The following is a 26,785-nucleotide window of genomic DNA, read 5'->3' as shown; positions in this document are numbered from 1 at the left end:
TAAAGAATATTGAGTGGTACTGTATATACTGTATATGGGCAGTAGTGTGGTGTGTTGTTGGCAAGTTAAAAAAAAACCAATCCATTAGATGGCTTCTCTACAACTCCCCCCAAAGAACCACTGAAGTGACTGACTCTACTTCCTCCTGGCCTTGAGTAGGACGGCAGAGTTACTCTACAATCTTTCATCCTTACATGAAAACTCAAAATTAAAGGTGACCTATGCAACATCCACTTTTTCAAGACCTTATACATAAATATGTGTCACCTCTGTGTAAAGAGATTATGAAAGTTTCAGGAAAAAATATTCTCTCTTTTTTTCCTGACATTTACATAAAAACCTGTTTGGAAATGAGCTGATCAGATTTTGGCCACTTTGTGCAACCATTAGACAATAACCAACCAAGGTAACACCCGCCCAATTTAACAACTGAATCCCCCCTTAGAACACCATTAGCCGCGTTCACACCGCGTACTTTGCAGTACTTAGTGCCCCGGCACTTATTACCCCAGGGCCTACCAATCGCATTAGAGTACTTTTCCCTGAGGGAAGATTACGCAAATGAGCCGCTGACGTCACTTCGTAAAAGTAAAATACTGCACTCATTTCCGTTTTTATTTTGAAAGTCTTTAGCAGAAGTACTGTTATGTTTTATAATGAGTGACTTGACAGCGCTGACGGGGCCAAATACGCGTAAAAGTTGCCCACTCCTCCTCCTCCTCCTCGTGCTTGAGGCTCGTTTGGCTCCTGATATAAAAACAGAGCTGCTCTCTGTCCCCGCTGCTCTCCTCAGTCTCCTCTCAACTAGCAGGCAGTTTACTCCAAGAGGCCGAAATACAGAGGGAAAAAAGCAGGACGATCTCTGGCACATTCCCCAGGATGGAGGTAACTACTCTATGACACTGGGCGTAGTTGTAGCGTGTACTTTAAGGCCACTTGAGCAAATGTATTTAACATGAACTGTTGTTGTGTGCAGCCATGTGCACTTGAAATTAAACATTGCATCATAACAGCTCAGTCAGTAACAACATAATGCTTTTTATGGTGCGTGTTATTTCGGCAATATCTCTGAAGTGCAACCCTTTAGGAAATAATATTATAGAATTTTTAGAGCTGCAAAGATATGTTATATGTTATGCAAACATTTCAAAGTGCTTTTTCAACCTTTCCAACGTGGACTTGTTCTGCTTTTCTCCCTCTTTCTCTGTTTCAACTGAATATCTTTGGGTTGGCAAAAATAACCTAGGATGGAAACTTGTTGTTCTTTTCTGACATTTAATGGACCAAACGATATGTCAATATCTAGGAAATCATCTGAACATGAATACATATTCAAAATAATAATTAATTATAATAGTTGCATACCTATATGTCATTGCATCTATGAATAACAATGCAACTGTAGTTTAGTTTAGTTTAGTTTATTATAAACACTCTTAATTATCTTGACAGTGTTTACATCATAGCTTTGATTTTTGATACAATAGTTTAACTTATGACATCGAGCAATAATTATATGCTATATTAAATTATTTAAATTAATGGATAACGGCATGTGATATGATACATTTTCAGCTCTATGAAAGGATGGCTGTACTTATTTTTCCTGAGGGTGTAGTTCTGTTAATAACAAACACACACTTGGGCTCAGTTTGTGTTTTTAGGCTTAAAAGTAGCAGTTCTGCGGTAGCTTCTTCATAACAAGTCACCACAGTGTGAGTGAAGGGAAATGGAGCTGACGCAACGTCTGTCAAGAGCCAGTGTTTGGGCGTTGTGATTGTAACCAGGTTGAAAATAATCCTTACAGTGAAATTTAAAACAAGATAATAAGTGTGGTTAAAATATACATATGTTTAAAAGACTAAAATGTATAATTATAAATATTGTGTTTTATTTTTGAAAGTTCATGGTTGAAAAAGGAAGTAGTGTTTATGAATAAGGAAAATGCTGGTCACTGATTGGTTCAGGGGGGCGGGTTGAGGTTCGCAGGAAGTGAATAGAGTGGCGAAGTCCCTCCCCTTCCAGTGGACCTCCATGGGACCTTATTTCGAAAAAAGTATGTATTGAAGTCAATGGAGAGAGAAAGATTATCTTTCGATCCCGTTTGAATTGTGCCACGAATTACACATATGATGTTTGTGAATTTAAAAGATAATTCTGCAAGTAAAAAAAAAAAAATGTGTCGTAAAACTGTGAAGTAACACATTTGTTTGTGTGAAACGCTCAATGAACTACATCTCTGGTCTCGCAGAACAACACACGTCACCAAGATGGCTGTCACTACTGTCTTGTCAACAAAACGATTGACTACGCTCACTATCACCACAATGAAACACGTCCAGAAGAATATCATGCAAAGCTGCCTGCCTGCCTTCCTTTGATTCTCTCTGAACTGCCTGGTCTTTTTAATGTTTAATGTCAACCATTTGTGCAGATAGCATGAAGTAGAAAAGATCGGCGATCGCCGATAGCGTTAGCATTTCTCCCCCAGGCTTAAATTGTGTATTATAGAATGATCACACCGGTGACAGTACTCTCCTACTACTCTTACTGTTTAACATTTTGGGTTACTTAATGTTACTTCATATTAAGGCTAATAAAAATGACAAGGCTGTAATGCTAACTAACGTGCTAGCTACTAGCTAGGTAGCTAACTTGATCCAGCCACTCCTGGTCCTTTCATCAGACGGGAAGCGAAAGAACGAGCAAGACCCATTGCTGGTATGATAACAACCTGGTACTAAGCACACAGGCATCTTGTTAAAGTTATCTTATCTTAGCCAGCGCCATATAGATAGCTAAGATCAGCGCCATATAGATATAATCTATCTCTTAGCGGAGGAAAACAATTGTGACATCACTTACGCGACTCTGGGATTTGTAGTCTTTCTAGTTGCGTATTTTTCATATTCTTATAATTCAAACGGGATAGAAAGATACGTTTTCTCTCTCCATTGACTTCAATACATTATTTTTCCGAAATAAGGTCCCATGGACCGGAAGTAGATGGGCGTGACTTCGCCACTCTATTGAGAGGCGAAGTCCCTCCCTTTCCGGTGGACCTCATGGGACCTTATTTCGGAAAAATTATGTATTGAAGTCGGCGAGAGAACTTATCTTTCGATCTCGTTTGAATTGTGCCATGAATTACACATATGATGTTTGTCAATCTTAAAAATGATTTCCATGTTAAAAAAGTCACAGTTTGTTATAACACTGTTGAAATATAAGACTATGAAAAATACGCAAAGAAAGACTACAAATCCCAGAGTCGCGTAAGTGATGTCATAACTGATGTCATAATTTTTTTAACAAGATGCCTGTGTGCTTAGTACCAGGTTGTTATCATACCAGCAATGGGTCTTGCTCGTTCTTTCGCTTCCCGTCTGATGAAAGGACCAGGAGTGGCTGGATCAAGTTAGCTAACTAGCTAGTAGCAAGCACGTTAGTTAGCATTACAACCTTAGCCTTGTCATTTGTATTAGCCTTAACATGAAGTAACATTAAGTAACCCAAAATGTTAAACAGTAAGATTAGTAGTCATATTTCGTGAACCCTTTGAAGAGTACTGTCACACCGGTGTGATCATTCTATAATACACCGTTTAAGCCCGGATGCCCACGGGGAGACATGCTAATGCTAACGCTACATTAGCATCGGCGCTCTTTTCTACTTTTGTGTTATCTGCACAAATGGTTAACATTGAACATTAAAAATATCAGGCAGTTCAGGGAGAATCAAAGGAAGGCAGGCAGCTTTTGCATGACATGTGGTGATAGTGAGGGTAGTCAATCCCTTTTTTGGCAAGACAGTAGTGACTGCCATTCTGGTGACGTGTGTTGTTTTGCGAGACCAGAGATGTAGTCCATTGAGCGGTTTCACACAAAAAAAAGTGTTACTTCACAGTTTTACGACACATTTTTATTTTTTACATGCAAAATTATCTTTTAAATTGATGATTTAAATTGGTGGCACACTTCAAACGGAATCGAAAGATAATCTTTCTCTCCCATTGACTTCAATACATAATTTTTCCGAAATAAGGTCCCATGGAGCTCTCCCGGAAAGGGAGGGACTTCGCCTCTCTATAGCAAATAAGTATTAGTGTCTCAAGATTATCAACTCGACAGTCTTCGTATGGATTATTTTTCTACACGCTGTCTGCAAGGAACTGAATACATTTCTACTCAAAGCCCCACGTCTTCATCGATGTTTTAAAGCGACCGACCCCAGTTCGTAGACGGTTCAGAGTGGTCCACTGCCGGCGCGGTAGGTCGTCTCCTCCAATGGCGCCATCTCCTGGGTCCCAGATGTAACAGTGGATTCGGGAGGGCCCGGCTGACTCCCACTCCTGCTTCCAAGCTGCTGCCAACCATGCATCTCTGGAGATGTCCTCAGAGGTGGAGTTGAGCATCTCTTGAGCTGCTATGTTGTAGGGGTGGCGGGACTTGAGTCTGCTGGTGTTATTGTGGTGTTGTGCAGGATGTGCCAGTCATACTTTTGTGCCTTCCTGGCCAGGGCGAGGGTGGCAGCCTCCCGTCGGAGGCCGGCCGGTGCTATTCCCGCGAGGACTGGCAAGAGGGACACAGGGGTAGGCTTTAAGCATCCAGTTATTATTCGGAGGGAGGTATTGATAGCCACGTTGACCTTTCTCGCATGAGGGCTTCTGCTCCAGACTGGGGCGCAGTATTCCGCTACAGAGAAGACCAGGGCTTGAGTGGATATTCGCAGCGTCTTAGCGGAGGCTCCCCAGGTTGTTCCAGCGAGGCGGCGGATCAGCGCGACCCTGGATGTCACCTTGGCCTTGACTTCTTCCAGGTGTTTTTTAAAGGATAATGTCCAATCCAGACGCACTCCAAGATACTTCGGGGCTTGCTGGACCTCCAGACATTTGTTGTCGACGCGCACCTCAAGTTCTCTCCTGGCTTCTCTGGTGCTAAGGTGGTATGCCGCTGCGACTGTTTTTACGACGCTGAGCTATAGACGCCACCTTCGGAGGTATGCTACTAGTGTGCCCAATGCCCATGTCTTCGTTAAGACCCTCTTCCATCGCCTTCCACGTTGGTCGGCTCAGCATGATGGCAAGATCGTCTGCGTAGCCATACTTTCTGGATGCTGTATCAGGTAGGTCGTGGATGTAAACATTGAACAGCGTCGGCGAGAGAACAGACCCCTGCGGTACCCCGTTCTTCAGTCTTCTGAGTCTACTGCACTGGCCACTGCTGGTCTGGAGGATGAAGCTACGGTTGGAAAGTGTCTCCATGATAAACTTCACCATGTGGCGGTCCGGTATCTGAGACTGAGGGATCGGTAGACTACAGCTGCAGTTTGGAGTTGAAGATGTTTAGGTATCGCGCTGGTTTTATTGCTCATTTGAGTGAAGACTAGAGGACAAATAGTTTTGACTTTCAACGCTCTCAAGCATCACATCAGGCCTGCAACGTGAGGGGTTTTATTTCATTTTATTTGCCGGCTTGTGTGTGTGCTCAGTGAGTGTGGGCCCACTGAGTTAAGTGTGAAATTGATTCAAAGGTGACCTGAAATATGTTATTATAATAATTTCCAGTTAAAGGGATTATTAATCTGACATTATTGAAGGTACATTCTGACTGTATATTTCATCTTGTTTGTTCACAAGTATACAGTAAATAATTGAGATCTCTATTTCCCTAACTCTAACTGATTCCAGTGTGATATTTGGTGATTTCCTTTAATAGAAGTATTTAAACTAATGTGTTTAAGGTAAGTGACATTGTGCTCAACACATTTAAATATACATTTCTATTATATGTCACTCAGCTAAATTGTTCAGTGTGTATATGTTTTAGTAGAGTAGACATAATCTAATACTAAACTAATAAAGGACTGGCTTATCTAAAGCCAGTTGAGTAGCACTTGAAATGTGTTAGCTCTATGAAACCTGATGTACTTATATGATTCTGTTTTCTTCAAGTTTGTATCTTGTTGGTCGAACGCACTTATTGTAAGTCGCTTTGGATAAAAGCGTCAGCTAAATGCAATGTAATGTAAAGTTACAGTATTTAAAGGTGCTTAAATGGACTCAAGATAACACAAAGGGTACATTGCTAAAATATAAACAGGATAACTTAAGAGAAATAAGACAACATTAGGCTTATGTATTCTTCATTGTAAATTAGATTTATTGAGTTAACAAACTCAGGGCCCTTCCCTGATTAAACTGGGAATAACTGGGCTACATGATGAATGTGTGAAGTAAAGGCAATTAGTTGATTTTGTCTTTATTGTAAACCTGGAATTTGTTTATTCTGTACAACAATTTCCCACCCTCAGCTGACAAGCCATGCTTTCTCCTCTCAAAGGCTGAACTGTCCTTTACTTGGCCTGAAGCTGAACAAAGTTTGATCTTCAGAGTTTAGGTTCAGGTTTGTGGTCTCCTCTCCTCCTTGCAAAATAAACTGTTCCCTCTGACTTTACCATCGTTCTTTCATTATTTAATGTCATGTGGCAAATAGGAAGAGAAACACCCATGTTTTCCCCACAGCACGTGAGGGAGCAGATTCGTAATCTGTCACAGAAATACACTCGCATACTTACACCACTCAACTTTAGGACTCAGATGTGGCTTTGGTCTGTTCAGCTTCAATTTAAAACCATAAAAGAATTTGGACTGCACCCAAATCAGGAAAGATTAAAACTATGATAAGAAGAAGGAGGGGTGAATTTCCTACAAAATCTTTTGTTTCTGATATAGTTAGTCTGTATGAGTTCAAGTTGTTTGCTCCATTAAGTGTAACAATGAGAGGGAGGCATCAGGGTCAACAATGATTGGTGACTCAAACTTTTTCTTTCCCAGCCCAAATCTCACCAGTTTTTACTAAAAGATATATCAGTCGGTAGCACTGCTGCAATGTACATTTAAACTAAACGATAAGTTGTCTTAACAATATCAGAAAAACATAAATTTATTTTCAGAAATTACAAAACAGTTACTCAATATAGTCCACTGACATTGTTGTGAACAGGAACTATTTTCTTATAAATGTTAGCTTGCATTCATTGGTGACACCCAAGCAATACTTATTGAGTCTTGTCACATTCACAAGTTAGGTGAAATCTGTCACCTGGTTGAGTTTTGCGCTAATATTTTGCTTTCAGTCTGAGAATGTCCATACCAGTAACAATCTTGACACCTGCAATGGATGTAAAATGGATGAGCTCTGCAGATGTAAGCTGTTTGGAGTGAGACACTTTTGTCTACTGCAGTTTGAGATGGATAGGTATTTTTGCCTGCTGCATTCTGCCTAAAGCACATGCCAACAAGCACTAAACTAGTCTGTAAAGTCAGTCTCACATTCCCCGTCTTCAAAACTGCCTCAGCTTAGACCTCTGGTGACATCACATATTAAATGTTTAAATTCTGCTGAGTTTCTAATTTCTGAAATTAGCTGTTCGTGTTCAAATGAATTTACAGCTGCCTTAGGCGTGCCTTAAAGCAGATTGACGCATGGAAATTCTAAAATGTTGTGTTTCCTGTGTTGCAACAAAAAGCTATTTAGATGACGAACTGGAAAGTTTACATACTGTAGTGTGTGTGTGTGTGTGTGTGTGTGTGTGTGTGTGTGTGTGTGTGTGTGTGTGTGTGTGTGTTGTGTGTTGTGTGTGTGTGTGTGTGTGTGTGTGTGGTGTGTGTGTGTGTGTGTGTGTGTGTGTGTGTGTGTGTGTGTGTGTGTGTGTGTGTGTGTGTGTGTGTGTGTGTGTGTGTGTGGTGTGTGTGTGTGTGTGTGTGTGTGTGTGTGTGGTGTGTGTGTGTGTGTGTGTGTGTGTGTGTGTGTGTGTGTGTGTGGTGTGTGTGTGTGTGTGTGTGTGTGTGTGTTGTGTGTGTGTGTGTGTGTGTGTGTGTGTGTGTGTGTGTGTGTGTGTGGTGTGTGTGTGTGTGTGTGTGTGTGTGTGTGTGGTTTTCCTTTGATGGAAAAACAACACCGCAGCTAGAGGAGTGAGTATTTGGGATCTCCTTGCCAACCATATGGTGTGCACATTTATTATGTAATCCATAGTAAAGTTAAGAGACCAATAACAGAGGGACTCAGTCTCTACCAGCCAGACGTTTGCGAATGAGGCAGTTTTTTCCAAATTTCCTTTTAAAATATGTAATTTACCTAGAGTCCCACTATTAATATTATTGTTAATGCTTCTATCCCTTCTACTTATAATACATCTCTTACTTGCGTTACAGTCAATACCACTAAAATCAGTTTGTAGGAAAGTGTCAAAGTAAATAAAAAGTTTACTTTTAAAGCTTTGTGTTGCTAAAATAAGGGTTATAACAAAACACGGTATGGATATGTGACGATTCAATGGTCTACGATCCAAAAACAAGAGAACATGATGATGCGCCTTTATTTTGAAATTCCCATGGCACCACTGTCACCAGTCGCACCTTCTTCCTAAATATTCCATGCTTAAACATGAGATATTTAGCACTCTGAAGTGAAGAAAAGGTCAGTTTTAAATATTAAAAAAATAGATTGTTTTTTTAGCAAAGTTATAAAAGTGAAAAATCATATTTTAGTTGCTTTTTGTGAGACGGACTAAATGTTGTCTCCTGAATTTAATTCAAATCATGTCGCAGATTTAGTGTTTGTTTGTGTATTCCCATCCTTATAGACATCACCAGTGAGGGACGGATGCAGTCTGAGGTATCTGCTGAAGCTCTATATTTAAGCAATAGCTCACGACAGGCCGTGGTATATGCTCATTATATCACAGCTTTTTTTTCTGGAGATAGGCACTCCTCAATCCACTCTTCCATAGTAAGACCTCCCCGGAGGTCGAAGTTAATCTTAAATGTTTCCATTTTATGCTTTGTAAGTTTGTTCCGTAACGGAAGAAATGTAAATATATTTATAAAACTGACAAGTCAAATCAAGCAATCTAATTGGCCGATAGTGTTTTTGTGGACCTCTTTGATTACATATTTGAAAACATCGTTGCTTGCTTTAAAAGTAGCACAATTCATTATGTCAAACCTTGGAAAGTATCTAGATATCCCTGCCCTAATGCCAAAGGAACTGCACAAAGAATATGTTTTGCCGTTTGATGTCTATGTCTGGACCGCTGTGTAAAAAGGAGGGTTTCTGCAACGTTATTTCTCCGCTGCTTTCTTGTTCCAGTATGAAAAGCAAACCCAACGGTATCCTATTGTTTTTCTCAGACGCGGAGGGATACTGACTTGTTGTGAAAAGTAACTTACAATTCTACCCGTGGTATACGCTCACGGCTAAGAACCAATCAGATTGCTTGATTTGACTCGTCTGTTTTATAATAAGCTGTATGTGTTTGAGGGCAGTATGAATGGTTCACTCTGTCCCTAACATAAAACAGACACCTAAGTGACCGTGAAGCTCAGTGGAATGTAAAGCATCAGCATCAAGGAAAGCCCACGAAACTCAAGCCCGTTCTCTAAGTCACGGTACAGTTATGGTTGGATCTGTGCTCAGAAGAGGCTGCATAGAATGTATTTAATGTTATCTGATTTGACAGATAATGCAGTTCTGAGCCATGATAAGATCGGCTGGATAGACATAGTGATGTGATAACAAACCACCAGCATCTCATGTGACTTAGAAAACTCAGATTCCCCTGATGCTTCCTGTTGTGGCTTGTTTAATCAGAATATCCTGTGAACAACTTCACTCTTATCTGATATTTGTCTTTTTATCTTGTTTCCTGTCTTCTTTTCACATATCTGCTGAAAAAATATGTCCCTTTTGAAATCAGCACTTTACAATGCTTGTTATTTCTAAATCAATTGAACAAGAAAGGCAAACAAAAAAATATATTTCCCCCGTAGTTACTTCTGTTTGTCTGCACTGTTTCACAAGATATTTAGTTTCCCAGGTTACGGTACCAGGTTCAAAACTAAAACTAGTTTGGGGAATTATCAAATGTTGCTTTCATCGGAAAACACAACTTAGTTTCTTTAAGAATATTAATTTATTTGGAACTCATTAGACATTAAAATATATCTCCAGTTAGCAATGGTAATATGTTGAATTGCATTAATAAAAGATAAAGAAAGAACCTACGTTCAATGTAAACACTGCACATTTCAAAACGCGGCTTTGCAAATGTTTTATCATTTTGGAGATTAATTAAACATATTTCAATGAGCCTCAGGGATACATACTAATTAAATTAAGTAAAACAAAACTGCTTATAGTTCACAATTAACATTCATACTGGTAACAAACATTTGTCTCTGTATTACTGCGTACTCTGAATGACATGTGAGACATTGGAACTTTCCAACACTCTCACAAACAATATATATATATACATTTTTAAACTTCGAAAGCACAGTATTTTTGGAGATTGCAGTGTACACAGATGCAGACGAAGCATTCAACTAGTTTATAGCAAATGTGTGATTCCCTGAGGTTATTCTAAAATATCAAACTTTGTTGTAGTTTTTTGAATTTATTTTACTCATTGGCATGTTGCCTGTATTTATCTCCCTGCGTGGAAGCTTGGCTGGTTGGAGGATTAGTGCATCATCTGTACGACGAATAAAATGGTTCATAAAACCTAATACATAATTCCGGTTTTGCCTTTTATTGCGAAGCCATTTATGTTATTTTCTTACATTTTTTTTTTTATGATTTGTCGCCATTATAGGCATTCCCACTATATGTGAAGTGTGTTTTTTCTCTTGAGTCCTGCTATCAAGAACAAGGGGCCGGCCCCTCTGAGCTTCAGTCTGCAGCAGTGTGGGGCAAAGAGATAGCCTGGGTGGGAGAACAGATAGCGAGAAAAACACACATGCTGTTGGCTTCAAGGAAGTTATGTCATAGATGGACTCATGTAAAATGAAGCAGCCTGCGTCAGACTTTAAGCTGCCTCAGACATCTGCAGATTGTCAAACAAGTTGAATTTAGTCTCTGTAGTTTAAGTCTACCGAGGGCCAATATGTGCAGACAAGGTAGAAACTCTGAAGAAACATAATCATCTTTATAACCCGCTTCCAAATGTCCCTGCAGAACTGCACAACTACCGCCTGCACCCCCCCTCAAACCACCCTCTTCTAAATTTGGCATTGAGCCATGCTCTTTATTTCCTTTTTTGGCAGAAAGTAAACACATTAAGTGATGCATGCTGCTTGTACTTTATAGGTGACATTCTTTCAAACCCTTTTTGTGCAGACAAAATCATCAATGTTATCAGCAAAATGCATTTTTATCAAAAATAAAACAAATGATTATGGTGTGGTCCCTTTTTAGAGTGTTTTTATATTTGTAAAGTATGCAATGTCCGAAGCCTGCCATGAATGAATGGATGCCAAAGCCTGTGGCGATGGATCTTGTAGGGAAGGTGCGAGGCTTTACTGAATTAAGTCATCCCATGTCTTTGATACTCTGCCTCTACGTCAACAATCTGATCCACTGTCCAGATGGTTTGTGTCTTTGTGGTTGCTGGATCAGAGTGGATGAGAATACCCGAGTAGAATCCCCAACAGATGCTTGTATCAATGTTTTCTTGCTTACGTTCGAAGATTTGGAGGACGTAGTGTCTGCTGTGGGCTGTTTACATTTTCTGATATCTTTTCTCACCCATCATTCATTCTCCATTACCCTTTGTATTGCACAATAGTTCAGCCACGGTATACATCACATTGAAATATCAGGCTGCCTGGCTCCTCATCTGTTCTCTTCTCTTCATAATTTGCCAGTCAAATTGCAAAAAGCATATCTACAACACCTCTTGTGTTGTTGTGACACATTGTTCATCGCGTTATTAGGCAGCTTTCTATGCTCAGGTCATCTGGATTTATGTTTCTTCTCTCTAGATGCTTATTATTTTATACCATATTTCACCCTACATTAATAGTCTGCTGCACCTCCCATTTACCTTGAGGCAGGGGCTGTAATGCCTCGTAGATTAGAGAGTACATTTACCTCATTCCTCTGATTGAAGGTCTTTCTACTTCCACACATCACATTTATATAAATATTTAAATACAGTGGAAAAGTGAGATATTCAGATGAGGTCCAGTCCAAAAACACATCATGTTTTCCTGGAAAGGAAGCGAGCGAGAAGGTGCCTCTCTGCTCTCTTACCTCATAACAAGTGTAGGCAGAAGGGAGCTGCTCTCCGATGGTTTTCCCCCTGGCAGAACACGCCGACTTGTGAAAACAAAGTCTGCAGACTCGAACTGAAGCCATTACGCTTGGTTATCTTATTGAACAAGCACTGGCTCAACAGCTGTGCTTTGGTGTGCTTTATTTATCTGCACTTTGACAGATTCCTACTGTGTGGGGCTCAACAGCAAGAGTTTATGGGGATTGAGACTTCCTAGTGAAGGGGTAGAGATCCTGACTTCATCTTTATCAATTCCATAGCAGATGACATGGTCTCTTGCTCTCTGATCGCCGTTGTTGTATCAAGCAGATATGTTAGGACTTACCGAGACTAACATCATGTGCTTCTTCTCCTTGCCCCTGGAAACAGGAATGGACAATAGCAGGCTTTGTGGGATCTGTTAGTCTCTGTTCTCTTTCCACATCTGCCGGTCATACAGTAAACCTCGTGTCTCCGTCCACAGCCTGGAAATGAAGACGCTGGTTACATTGGGATTAACCTTTACTTATCCAAACACAGCTCACTGAGGATGCACACACTTTTCCCTGCAACTCTCTGCTTCACATTTACGCTGAACTTTTACCACCGTCTTCTTTAGAGGCTTTAAGGCTCATGTGTGAGCCATATTGGAGGTCACTTTTTTTTTTTAAATCAACAAAACAGGTTATTAATAATAAAAACATTGTCATTTATTAAGAGTGGGTGGTATGGACATTCTGTTTATACCATAACATGATAGACATGTGCTTTCCAGACCCTGATCTACCCATTTAGTGTAAATGCATTTGTTGAAAGTATGAAACCAAATACATCTGACTTAAATTGGACTGCGTGAATTGTGTGAGAGCTAAATGGATTTTAATTATATTTTTGGTGTTGTTGAATGCTGCCCCAATTTACTTGAATTCATAAATGCTTTTATAAGTTTTTAAAATCTTGGTTTACTGTGAAAGTATGCAAGAAAAACAATGTTTCCTTCAAGAAACCTATGTAACATGGGTTGAGTAATTGATGCATAAATGGTCATTCTGTGGGTGAATTAATCCTTTAACATGTGTCACTATAAGGTTGTAGCCTATTTTAATTGGCTACAACTTGGCTTGGCTTTAAGTTATTTATGGTAGTATTTTGGTTTTCGAAAGTAAAGCATCTAGTGCCAAACAACCTTGATTTGTCACGTTTGGGGATAGACTTTCTCATGTGATTTAAAGAGCGAATAATTCATTGCTGTATGCCACAATGTCTTTTTTGATACCACCACTTTAGGGACATCAAAGACAGCCAGTCAACAGTATCAATGCACACTTTAGTGTTCACAGTGGGGCCAATGTACTGCACTATAAATGAAGTATCATCCGTGAGTGAACCACATTATTTTTTTCCAAAATGGCCTGGCGATTCAAACTAGTTCTTTACTATCGACCAAGTTCACTTGTTCACTTGTTCACTGTTCATTTGAATACCAGTGTTTCCACAAGCATGCACTTTTTCTGTCATGCTTTATGCATTATATAAAGTAAAACTGTCTTAAATAACAGCTCTCTCAATAATTAACTCTTTACTGTATGTGTTACTTTAAAACTTGCTACATCTGACAATTTAATTCCATGAAAGTCAGAGTTCAGAAATAGCTTCTTTTTTTTTAGTGTCGACAGAGACTTTTTTTTTTTTACTTGAAACACATGGAAAAGGCACTGCTCTAAGAAGACTTAAAAAAAGAAAATGTTCCTTGTTTAGACATGCTCAACTGCTCTGTATGCTAGATTACAGCATGTTTCAGATGTGGTGTAGCATATCCAGGGACCCTCTCTGAGGAGCTGAGGGGTTACAGAGATGTGATCCAGGCTGCCTGCACAGCTCTGGGGCTTTTTCCCAGGCCTCGAGCCCCAGAAATAGTCTGCCCTGCTCTCCTGCAGTGAACCAAAGTTTCCCACTCTTCCACAGCACTAGGGTCCCAGCTGAGTTAAACATGCACAACACTGATAACCAACAGAGGCAAGGCAAGTTTATTTATATAGCACTTTTCAACACAAGGCAATTCAAAGTGCTTTACAAAAAATGAAAGACATTAAGAAAATGGCATTTAAAATCAGTAAAAGAAAAAATACATGGATAAAAGTTACAGTGCAGTTTAAGATGTGAATAGTTCAATTAAAAGCAGCGACAAAAAGAAAAGTCTTCAGCCTGGATTTAAAGGTAGTAAGAGTTGCAGCGGACCTGCAGTTTTCTGGGAGTTTGTTCCAGATATTTGGAGCATAATAACTGAACGCTGCTTTACCATGTTTAGTTCTAGGGCCCTATGTTTTCTCTAAGTAATGTCCCTTTTAACATCTTAGTGAAATAATTTGGTTTAACAAAGACATTGATATTTTTAATATAGCAGATAAAGCAGTAACAAACTAAAAAAATGCTACGCTAGAATGTAGTTCTGAAGAAACAGTGGATGTGTTGATGTTATACATTCCTACACCATTTAAATACACTTGCATTTCTCACCTTGTATTCTGTATGCATGGTCAGTGAATTTGAGAAGCAGTGATGTATTTGCATTGAGTCTGACGTTATTTTAATTCTCTATGAAGAAGCTAATTAAAGATAAGAGCTGGCTTTGAAACGGACGCATGGAAGGATATTAATGGATCTGAAAGGACTTCTTCTTAAACTACAAAGTTGTTGAATTTGTAATGCTAACAAAGACTTTCACATCTTCATATAGCTAAGTATGATAAGTTCTAAAATCATAAAAATATCTAAAATGTCATCTTGGCTAGGGCTGCTCAATTAATCGCAAATACGATTTTGGCTTGCAACGATTATGAAAACAACATAATCAAAATAAAACGATTATTTTACTTTTTTTATTACCACACAAAGTTACAGACAGGACACTAAACACAGAGGCAACACTCAAATACAACATCGTATTATACTTAAAGTTCAGGGTAATCAACTGTTAAAAACATGCTATTCACATTTTTTTTTTTTATTATAAATTGATGTTTTCAAAGTAAATGGATAATCGTTTTTAATATTCGTGATATCAATTATTGACCCAAATAATCGAGATTATGATTTTTGCCATAATCGAGCAGCCCTAATCTTGGCTAGAGGTCAGAGCTAGAGGTCACTCAACATACTTCTAAATACTGTTTAACCTATGTCAGGAATAGAAGTTCAAGGTTCAAGGTTCTTTATTGTCAAACTAACATAGCTACAGAGTAATTATGTAGTTGAAAATCTTAGGGCACAGGCTTCTCCAACAATGCAACACAATAATACAGATACTGTAAGCAGACAATATTAAAAGTAATACAAAAAGAAAAATTGTTTTTAAAAAAGTGAGAAAAAATGGAATAGTGCAATACGAGTCTATATACAAGTTAACTTATGAAGAAAGAAAGCAATGATATATGAGGGAGGTGTTAGAGATTGCTCTTGTCTGTCTTTTCAATAACGTTTCAGAAAATGTGAAACCTTCATTTGCCTGCACCGTTGTGACTACTGTAGGTATTTTGCACTTTAGGAGGCATTTGTTTTTAGACGACAGGAAAGAGTTAAACAATTAGAGGTTACAACATAATGGTGTGGAGGGTGGGTGGTCCCTGGTGATTACTATTAATCACGGATGAGAAAGGAGAACTCAGGAAAACGGTTGGGATGTGGATTAGGACTGAGAGGCACTGCAGGGCTAGCTGATGCTGTAATACATTTGGGTGGAGGTAGCATGGTGGTGAGGTCATGTTGAGAACAAGGGGAGAAAATGAAAATAAAGCCTTGTGATTAAAATATGGAATGCCTGTATCTGGGAATCTTGGGAGATTCATGATTCCATGGAGTGCAGAGAGGGAGGAGTGCACACCCAGGAAATGTGACAGAATTACCAGCTGTGAGGAGACGCACAAGCTTTTTAGTGGTCAATAAAAGTAGAATGGAAATGAAATGCAGCATTGAACCCAGAAAGGGAAAGGGTGGAGCACCATACGCAGTGACTGTACTATACTACTCATTAAATAACAGCGACATGATGCAAGAGAATTTGCACAGTCCAAACATGTGGCGAAAAAACAGAATAAAACTGAGTGTTGTTTTCAGAGCTCACATCTGTGTGTATTACAGCCTTCAGCTTACTTATCACTAAGGCCACAGATATGTGAAGTGGGTGAATAGTCATTAAAGGGCAGCACGGAGGGGGGGGGGGGGGGGAGTTTGGCAATCAGCTTGGGAATAGTGGGAGAGACCAAAGTAAAGGGGCCAAGAAGTGATAACAGTGTGAGGCTTCGAGTACAGGACCCTCCTGTCACAGGCTGCAGGGTGATGTTGAACAGCTGTGCAGAGAGGGGCTCACTTCCTGTTTCCAAACCCAAAACAAACACTCTTAAGTAGAAGACATGAGTTCCTACAAGGACAGTATTGAACCGAAGTTGTTTTTTGTTGGTTCCATTTTCCCCTTCCTCTCTGCTATGTTTCTCAACCCGTCTGCTTTTTCCTTTTAAAAAGAGGGAAGTGAAAACGTGTTCTTTATCTTAAAACATCTTATATGGCTTCAAAATCTGCACGTTTAAAGGTGGGGTAGTAGGTCATTTTGGAGAAACCAGCTCGAGTGCGCTAGAATTTAAAAATACACAGCCGGAAGAAATCTGCCACTTCCTTACAGAGCCCCTCCTCCAATACACACGAACGTGCACATGACCAATGAGGGCACGAGATAAGTTTGTGCACAGATGGAAGGCTGACAGGCAGGTAGGCCATCCAGTTACTTTAGCCGGGCCGGCTCAGATGATTGGTCGTGCTTTTTACAGTACTATGGCTTCCACAGATGACATTTTTTATGGATTTTTTGTCAAAGCACTTAAGATATTCATTGCTATCGGGATGTTAAGAGCATTCCATGGAATATAACAAAAAGTGTATCTCGAGCCAGTTTCTCAAACTTACCTACCCCACCTTTAATTAATGTGAATGTATTGTCATAAAATGCACTTGCCCTAAGTACCATAATCAGTTTTTTTTCCAATAAGATTCTCCAGTTTTAAATGTGCAAAGTAACATATGTTTGATAAAAATGATTTTATTTTCCAAAAGGATTCTCCATCCAAGCCCTCTGTGGCTGAGCTGGCTGGAAGGTTCAAAGGTCACATTTTACCAATGCCCGGCTCAAAGGGCGAGGTAACTTTTCTATACATACTTATAGATTAATTAGTGAAGACATAATGGACTGATATTGATATTATATTGTATTTACATCCCTTCTGCTTCCTGTTTGCAGTTGCGATTTCGAAGAACGCCACCTTGCTTGCTCAAGCTGCAAAAACAAAAAGATGACAATGAAGAATCAGATGTAAGTAATTTTCCTCCTTTTCTGACACATAAGCTACAAATTGGTCTTCTGTATACACAAAGGCAGGGTCCAGGAAACAGGCTGGGATCTTCTTATTGTTTTTCATTGTGATTATATTTCAACAGTAGACAGTGTATTGTGGCCAAATGGACAATTTATCCATTTGTTCTTCACTGGGAATGTGTTTGTTCACATTACATTGTTACTTGTGTTAGACGCTTTTACCCAAAACGATTCACTCAATCCTGTGGGCAATCCCCATTGGATCAATTTGGGTTGAAGTGTCTTGCCCAAGGACACGGTGACATGCAGTGGCTGTCGAGGTGGAATTGAACCAGTGCTCCCCTGATCTGAGTCAGAGCCTCAGTGGGTTAGTGCTGCTCTTGTTCAAACTACAACAACCTATCTTTCTTTCACACAAACCAGAGCTCAAGACACAGTAGTAGTGCAACAATATATACATAACAAGCATGTACTGTAATAGTTGATTAATTAATTAAATCTATAATATTCAATTTAATCTCTAATATTCAGACGTAATGTGGTAAATGCGCTTGCAAGTCAGGATGAGCTTTCCGTGCTTAAAAGGGGGGTTCTGATGTTTTTGTGATTTTTGTCTTTTCATTATTTGTCTGACTGGTTTCTTGCAGAAAGCTGTCATCTCACCAAATCCCTTTAATGTCAAGACCAAGAACTCCTCCATTATTGAGAAACTTCAGGTAGGTGCATCTTACATTTAAATATTTTGCGAGAGAAATAGGAACCATTTACCATGTAAAGCATTACTGCCCCCCACTGTTCAGTTGCCACTGGTGCCTGAGCTCATCGCATGCTGAGAGAAAGGGGAAGGGTTTGTCCTGGATGCCACAATCGGCTCAGATAAATGAGCTAATGGGATCACAGGCCACCTAGCCTCTAGTGAGGCTCCAACTTCTCTTTCCTTTTCCACCACCATCGTTCCATTAGTTAGCAATTCACACGGTGGGCAGCCATGGGACAAAAGGGCTGCCGCTTCTCCCTCTTCCTCTTCTCCCCAGTGGAGGTAGGATACTCTAATCTAACCGTAACCAATGTTTTGGAGACTAATTTGAGCTCTTATGTACTTTAGTTCTTAGTGTGAATATGACCGGTGTTGTTTGTAACACCTAAAAGAGAATTACAAGCTGTATGTAGAGCAGGTGAGTTTACAAAATAGGATGGTGACGGGTGCAAGCTGAGTAAAGTCCTATTTGCACATCCGTTTACTAGTTTTTTTTAACAAAAGCTAGATATTTTAAGGTGTAATTCATCTCTATTTTAATATATCCATGTTTGAATTAACATGGCATGGATTAATATTCCCTTTACTTATTTGTTATATTTCAAAATAGAATTACTATATTGTAGAATGTATGGCTCGTTCTCTAAAAACATGTGACTTTGAAAAGTGATGCTTAAATACATTTTACACTGTTTTGCAATTTAGTCTTATTAAAAACAATGTTCTAAAGAGAGTATAGTGCCCATGCTTCAGGATCTTCTTTTTCTCGTAGGCAAATCTTGCCCTGTCGCCCACTGCTCTGCTGCCTTCACCCAAGAGTCCTGAGGTGAGGCTCCAGCCCACCCCGTTGTCCCCCATTGTCCCCTACAGCCCGCTGACCTCACATCTGTCCAGTGAAGAGGAGGATCCCATCAGCTTTGACAGCCCTCCTGAAGGCATCCCGCTGCCCAACTTCAACAAGGTAACCAGGATAAATAGACCTGAGCTATCTGTTACAACGTTTCCTAATAATGCACTTGAATTGTTGTGATATGTGTCATGTTGAAGAGCACCATATATCATAATTTCTAAGCTTTGTTTTGCGTTGTTGGTAGTCTAATGTCATATTTGCATTTTTTTGTGTGTGCAAATTTAAACTCCTGGGCCATTAAATGAAAAACACAAGCTGCTGCCATATTTAGGCCCTGTATGTGCTTCTCACGCTATCCACCGACAGAGTTGTGTCGTCACAACCGGACACATGATCCCATTCCTCGTTGACGTATTTCTCAGCGTGTGCTCTGCATCTTGTCTTCAAGCAGTCCTTGGATAAGCCGGACCAAGATGCCCCTGTAGTGCATGAGTGCTGCTGCGATGGGGGATTGAAGATGTAATCCCCTTAGCCTAGTTAGAGTCCCTAGATACCATTTTGTGCGGCGCTCTCACGCATATGCTGCCACTGACAGAAATAATTTGATATGAATAAATTGATGTTGAATATGGATTCTTAGCTGTGTCAAAGTTATCAAATGTTTTTGTTATGCTAAACTGTTGTTTCCACACAGACCCGTGCAAGATTATCATTCAAAAGACGCCCACCCACAAGACGGCACAGAAGGTCAACTGGAGAGGAAATAGGAGTCATCGGGGGTGCTCAGTCCCCATGTGAACTCTATGGCCCAAAAGTAAATGGGGACCACGTTGTTGAACATGGACAGCCAGCTAGTCTGAATGAAGCTGAAGAGAAGGACAAGGACTGTGAACAAACAGAGGATGAGGTAGCACAGAGTGACCCAGATTGCATGGGACATCCAGAGGAAGAGCAGGAAGCAGAACAAACCCAGAACGTGGAGGTCATGGAGGAGGAAGAGCAGCCTTCAGAGCCTAGCACTTCCATGCAGATAGAGGGCGAGGTTGAGATGGAGGAGATGCCTCAGGAAGAGCACTAAGGAGGCAACACTTGGTGTCAACTATGAAAAAGAAAATTAAGAAATTATGTTTTGCTTTGATTAAGAAATCTCTTAAAATACTCCAAGATCATTTGTTTAAATGACGTGGTACATGCTCTTCATAAATCCCTCTGTCGCCCTCTCCTGACCGTCTCTCAGAACAGGTCTACAAACACTGGAGAGTTATCAGAAGCAGCTATTCCCTGCATTTGGAAATCAGCATCAAGGTTGATGTAGCATCCACTATCACGCGAGAGGGATGTTGTCATATCGAATCAAGTCTTCATGAGAAGATTCCTATTTTTTCGAGAAATTGCTTTTTCTTCTTTGCAAATCAAAGACATTGTTAAGAGTACACTTACATGTCAGAAGTATCTGTCATGTACAAAGGACTTTGGGAATGCTGATACCCAAAAAGCTAAATATTATTAGACTACATACAAATATATATATATATATATATTAGCAGATATATAAAATATTCTCTCATACCAAATCACTTAAGGTTGAAATGATGTAAATGCTAATCTAGTTTTCCTTTGATGTAATGTGCTTGTCTTTCATTTTGTATTCTACAAAAAATGACAATGCTTCTGCGGAGAGGCTTGGGTCCTCTGCAATTGTGCGCAGCAATGTTAAGACAATAAAACTTCCTTTCTCTGGAAGGATGACATTGCATGTGTTTGGAGAATTATTGGGGTTGAAATAAGTCAAATTCTCATTGAAATGAACATCTGTCATTTTCATCTCCTGTGAGATGATTATTTAAAAAAGTTAAGATTTTATAGTTAATACAGGTTGCTGATGCTGATAGTGGATAGCATTGTTTAAGCTGCTGCACCCCTATATGGAACACCCAAATGTGAATCAACACTTTCCCTGGGCGAACATCGCAGGACTGTGTCTGGGTGTTAGGACTGGCAGTTTTACACAGCTCTAGATTAACAGCCTTATTGCACCCGTTATGGTTGGAAATATAACACCCTGATATATTTATTTGTATCGAAGTCACATCATTATCTACCATTTTCAATCTGAGCCGAGGTCTAATAAGAAGATTAGACTAATCTATAGGCAATTACTCATGTGACATATTTTTGAAGAAATCTCAGTAGGCCTATATCATATATTGAATTTTCTTTAATCAACATATTAGCTAATCTTATTATGATCATATATGCCTTTTTCTGAGGGCATTATTTGTACGTTATAAAAACATGGACAAAATAAGTTTTTTAACCGTTGTCTCTACTGGTGACCATTGAGAATTGCAAACATAGCAAATGTTTTACCTCAGCATTGTATTTTTGACATTTAACTTGAATGCCAAGATCTCATGTAAAAAAAATATCGTTCATTTATCCAGAAGCCCTTGTTCTTTAAAAAAAAAATTGTTTCTGTAAGTAGGCTACATTTTTGTAACATTTGTATAGCGTAGCAAGAGGTGATACGCGCACCATAACACATTATTCACTGTAAAAAGTACACGTTTCTAATCTAATAATTAGGAAACTTTCAAGCAAATATTCAAATCGTATAATCTTCGACACCTTCACCTGGGGAAAATAGATCACGTGGTATGCACACTTCAAATACAAAGCAACAGTAAGAAGTGTTTGCTCGGTAGATTCCATTTTATTTAACTTCATAACGCAAGTTGTATTTACAGTAAGGCTGGCTGTGACTCGCAGTACACTCACTGTAGTTCCATGTAATGTCGGTTGTGTCACGTTGTCATGTTTGTTAACATTCCACTGTTTCTTGACAACGCCTACAACACCTTCCTTCCTTCCTTCACTCACCTGACAGGCTGGGAAGAGGACGAGCCGCGAGAGAAGAAACACATTTCCTCGCCTCAAAACCAAACAAAAACGTTCCCACGAGCTGTCACACCTTACAATGTGAACTCGTGACCTGTTTGTTTAAGAGGAATTGTTGCCTTTTTGAACCACATCTGGGACGTTTATGCTGACAGTTCGGTTTCATTATTAAAAGTTGTAGCTCATTGACACTTCCGGGTTAGGACTGCTTCCATTTGGAACTGGCAGTAAGAAGCAAGCATGGACATCGAGCTGCAGACCAAGACTAATGGGAACCATGGAGCAACATATTTGTCTAAAGAACAGGTAAGTTCAAAGGGTTTAAAAGTGTAGAGGCAATTCTAATCAGAAGAGGACTAATAATATTTTACTAGGCTAATAATAATTACAATATAATGCAAGTTTATGATGTTAATTATAGGCAGACTATACTATATCTATAGGCTACCCTGTGTCTGCACTTTTATTTTACTTTTATTTTTTCAAGATAATTAACTATTATAACTAATCTTTCTTTGTTTTTTCAAGGTAACTAACTAATGAAACTTATATTTAATAGCTGATCTATGTACAATTGAGATATAGTTATATACTTTATTAATCCCAAATTGGGATAATATAATCATTATTTATATATATAAAGAATTTAATTTATTCCCCAATATTTGCCTGCTCCTAGGTGACAGCAGGTAACGGAGATGGTGCGGCCTACAGGATCACTGATGTAGGAGAGGAAGACGGGTTGCTTTCTGCACAGGTGAGCTTGAATCAAAGTTGTGTTCAAGTTTTCAGTATGTGTATGTATGTAATAAATATGTAGTGTGTTCTGTGGCAACAACTTGTTTTACTCACTTATTTTCATCATTCCTGCCAGAGAAAAAAAATCACACTGTCCTTAGATGAGAGTGACAGTTGCATGCTGTGTCTTTTTCTCAGACTTCTGGTTGTAATTGGGGGACAGTGGCCTCTGACCATGCAGTGGAAACTCAAATTAATCTGGAAAAAATCCACACTCCTCAAGAGGTATGGAGACTCTTAGTTAAGAAATTATAATGTAAACATGTCGTTTCTGGGGCATTTCTTCTTATACTTGGAATAAAGGAAGTGTAACGTTTCTGTTATAATGTGATAACAAATTATTTCCCCATGCATCCCCCGGACACAAAAGAGGACGGTTCAGCGACATAAACTAGTTTGTCTATGCTTTTAGTGTTATCTCTTACTTAAACCATGTTCAACATGAAATGCTAAGTGAAAAAGTGAAGCCCTATTGTGACAAAGTAATTTCATTATGCTTTTAGACAAGTGTCGTGTGCAGGATAAAGGGAGAGCTGAATGAGCTTATCTTCTGGAGAGTCAAACTGTGGATGGCCATCATCATCTTATTTTTCTTCATCTTTGCTGTGATTATCATTTCAATGCTTCTGTGCTCAGGTAAGGTTGCATGATGGGTGTGTTGTTTATTGTGTTTATTATTATCTGATCTGTGCCAAGGCTTTGACAGATTCTCGTTTTCTCTCTTTGAACAGTGATTCATGAGGACAAGGATGAGATCTTTGATCCCTCGACGTTTCAAGTTCCTCAGTGTTTCAATGGGAGCTTTCAGCTGCCCAATCTGGTCTTTACTGAGGAACTTTTCACCATGTCCTCCAACGAGAGCCAAACACTCGCCGGTGAACTTCGAGAAAAGGTTTTTACCATTTATTTCAAATGATGTACTTAATAAAATCAGTTTGTGGTTATAATTCAGTATATTAAGTAAGAAACAATATAACATATGACTAGAAACATTCTATTGCATCAGTATCTATCTTTATGACAAATAGGGAACTGATGTGATGCCTCCCATATAATGGCTTAATATGTATAACCATGTAACAACTAACTGAATAGTTATGATATTGTAGAGGCACTATTTACAGTGTTTTGCACATTTCATAACAAGCAACATCATTTTTTTCATTTAAAAACATATATTAACAAGTTATGGACAAAATACGAATGAATACGAGTTTAAATACAACTATATTTTAAAAGGTTGTACAGATCTATTTAGGTTTATTTGCTTCCAATGTGAAAACTTTTACAGAGTCTCAGATACCTTCATTTTATTTGTAACTGTTTTTAAAACTGCAGTTCACACTTTATATTCTATATTTAGTTGTATTAAGTGAGAGAGCTGCATAGCCAACTTCATCCAGAACTCACAATTGATCATTATTTGGATGAGTTCATTCTTAACTGAAAGACAACAACCTGTTCATAGCTGCTGTTGCTCTCTTACAGCGAATATAAGAGCCCTAAGTGGCAGAGTAGAGCGCACAGTCTATTGAAAGTGTAGGTCTTTATCTGCCAAAACCTTTTACTTCATTGTTTGCTTCTGCTTGTGTCAACCTGCCCCACCCAGCTGGCTGACCTCTACAGATCCTCCCCTGCTCTCGGACGATACTTCTCGAAAGCAGACATATATGCTTTCCGGTAAACACACATCACACTCGAATGCTTATGCACTAAAATGTACACTTCAGCTGCATAAATAGAGTGGGCTTTTTGTCATTGTGCATTTGACTGAAAAGTGGTGTGAACTTCTGTTTTCCTCTGCTCACAGGAACCAGTCGCTCCTGGCTGACTACCAGCTGACATTTCTCATGCCTGCAGAACACCAGGATCAGCTGAGGAATATAACTCTGAGCAGGGAGATGGTGTACAACGTGTTCAGACAGTTCCTATATGACCAGGAGCCAGATAACTCAGGGCAGATGTACATAGATCCAGTTTCCCTAAATATGTTTTTAAAACACTAGGAACACATGTTTTAATCCGTACAGGGAATTCTGTTCTTTTTTGTCTTAAGTGAAACACTGAGCAAACACTTAACCCTCTACAGGGAGATGGTTGCTTGTAGCATTTGATTCTCATACGTGCGTGTGATTTTCCCACATGTCTGTAGAAATGTTGCAAATGCAGCAGCTTGACCACATAAACCTACAGTCCATGGCCACAGTCACACAATCCCCTGTATGTCATGCTGTGTGTGTGATCTCATGGTGTGTTACGGTGCTTTGAGACTGTTCCTTTTTTCGAAATCAATCAACAGTGCCTGGAAATCTACTGTCACTCTGATATTGATGTTTATATTGTGCCTTGTTTAACTGCACGTTTAAAGGTGGGGTAGGTACGTTTCAGAAACCGGCTCGAGATCGCTAGAATTTGAAAATACACAACCGGAGAAAATCTGCCACTTCCTTATAGAGCCCCTCCTCCAACACACACGGACGCGCACATGACCAATGAAGGCACGAGATACATTTGTGCCCCGATGGAATGCTGACAGGCAGGTAGGCCATCCAATCCGTTTAGTCGGGCCGGCTAAACGGCTTCTACAGATGACATTTTTGTATGGATTTTTTGTCAAAGCACTTAAGATATTCATTGCTATCGGGATGTTAAGAGCATTCCATGGAATATAACAAAAAGTGTATCTCGAGCCGGTTTCTGAAACGTACCTACCCCACCTTTAATTGAAAGAATATTGGTAAAAATGTCAGTGCTGTAATTATTGATGTTCATTCCCTGTGAAATCATACAACCGTTTCTTCAAAAACTGTGGTTGTATACATGTTTTTTTATATAAATACAAGTTTTTATATTTGCATAGCTTTATTTTCATGACATGATTTGCATATCAGAACTGTGAAATATTTTTAGGAAAATCAGCTTAAGAGAACTGTACAGGTACACTATGCTGCTTGTGTGGTAATTGTATAAATAAAGCTGTTCATGGCCTATTCACAAAGAAGTGACATGCTGTATTTCTTTATGTTCTTTATGGTTCAACAGTAGAGTGAGTGCATGTTAAACATGCAGGTGAGCTATTACTGGTTACTTTTTTTATCTTGTCTTCCTGGATTTGCCTGTCTCCGTTTGGAGTGACATTCAAGGACATTCAGGATTTAATTTGTATTGGTAGCTGTTTTTTAAATGTAATAGCGTTGGTGACATATCACATATATATTAACTAGGGAGCTGTGTGAAAAAAAATATATATCCTGGAAGTGTTCATGTCAACATGTCTGTCCTCTAATAAGATTACAGCTGTGATTAATGTTTGTGTCAAGTTATCCGGTCACACACATGCCATTCTCCACTTCCACCGGATGGTTATTAATGAGACCTCACTTCAACCGGTAGCACTCGGGACAAGATGTATTATAAGAAGTTGAAGCTTAACCTAATACACTATTTTCACTCTTTGCCTTTTTGTGATAAAAACTTTGATTATCTTTTGCAGGAAGGGTTTGATAATATCATGTAACATTTATATTATTCTGAAATGGACCAATCTGCAATAATAAGTACTTTTGGAACTTTAAGTATATTTTTATGCTAATACTTTTTACTTTTACTTCAGTAACATTTTGAATACAGGACTTTAACTTGTAACAGAGTATTCCTACTCTGTGGTCTACTTTTATTTAAGTACAAGATATACCAACCTCTGCAAGTTGGCATGTCATTTTTTTTAATTTGTTTTGCCGTGTTAAATAGCAATAAATTGTCTCTGAATGATTGCACAAATACATTTTTGAGGTACCATTATTGGCTATTCTGAAAAGACACAGAATCATGTGAACACATTGTGTAAATACTGTTTTAAAAACAGACATAAATACTGAGCCTTTTATGCACGTGGGCTACTAAACATGAAGAGCAGAACATGCACTGTGTACACACGCACCTGCAGTCCTCAAACATCCTTGCTGCATGACAGTCACATGCTGGTCAAACGATCAAGTTTATACAGCAGATCATCAGTGCGATC

General features: G+C 39.2%; 2 protein-coding genes across 2 annotated transcripts; both read left to right on the top strand.

Moving 5' to 3' along the window:
- The first annotated feature begins 741 nt into the window (after window positions 1-741).
- LOC117456858 (capZ-interacting protein) lies at window positions 742-20,819 on the top strand. The gene is made up of 6 exons (XM_034096698.1): window positions 742-885; window positions 17,200-17,283; window positions 17,384-17,455; window positions 18,106-18,174; window positions 18,988-19,176; window positions 19,760-20,819. The coding sequence occupies exons 1-6, from the start codon at window positions 880-882 to the stop codon at window positions 20,141-20,143; spliced, it is 804 nt and encodes a 267-aa protein (XP_033952589.1). The 5' UTR covers window positions 742-879; the 3' UTR covers window positions 20,144-20,819.
- An 854-nt stretch (window positions 20,820-21,673) lies between these two features.
- LOC117457698 (TPA-induced transmembrane protein homolog) lies at window positions 21,674-25,743 on the top strand. The gene is made up of 8 exons (XM_034097905.2): window positions 21,674-21,720; window positions 21,953-22,269; window positions 22,643-22,720; window positions 22,900-22,986; window positions 23,265-23,397; window positions 23,493-23,653; window positions 24,371-24,441; window positions 24,572-25,743. The coding sequence occupies exons 2-8, from the start codon at window positions 22,204-22,206 to the stop codon at window positions 24,765-24,767; spliced, it is 792 nt and encodes a 263-aa protein (XP_033953796.1). The 5' UTR covers window positions 21,674-21,720; window positions 21,953-22,203; the 3' UTR covers window positions 24,768-25,743.
- The last annotated feature ends 1,042 nt before the right edge of the window (window positions 25,744-26,785 follow it).

This window comes from Pseudochaenichthys georgianus, chromosome 13, assembly GCF_902827115.2.
Source record: "Pseudochaenichthys georgianus chromosome 13, fPseGeo1.2, whole genome shotgun sequence".
Lineage (NCBI taxonomy): Eukaryota > Metazoa > Chordata > Actinopteri > Perciformes > Channichthyidae > Pseudochaenichthys > Pseudochaenichthys georgianus.
This window is presented reverse-complemented; position numbering and strand designations above follow the sequence as displayed.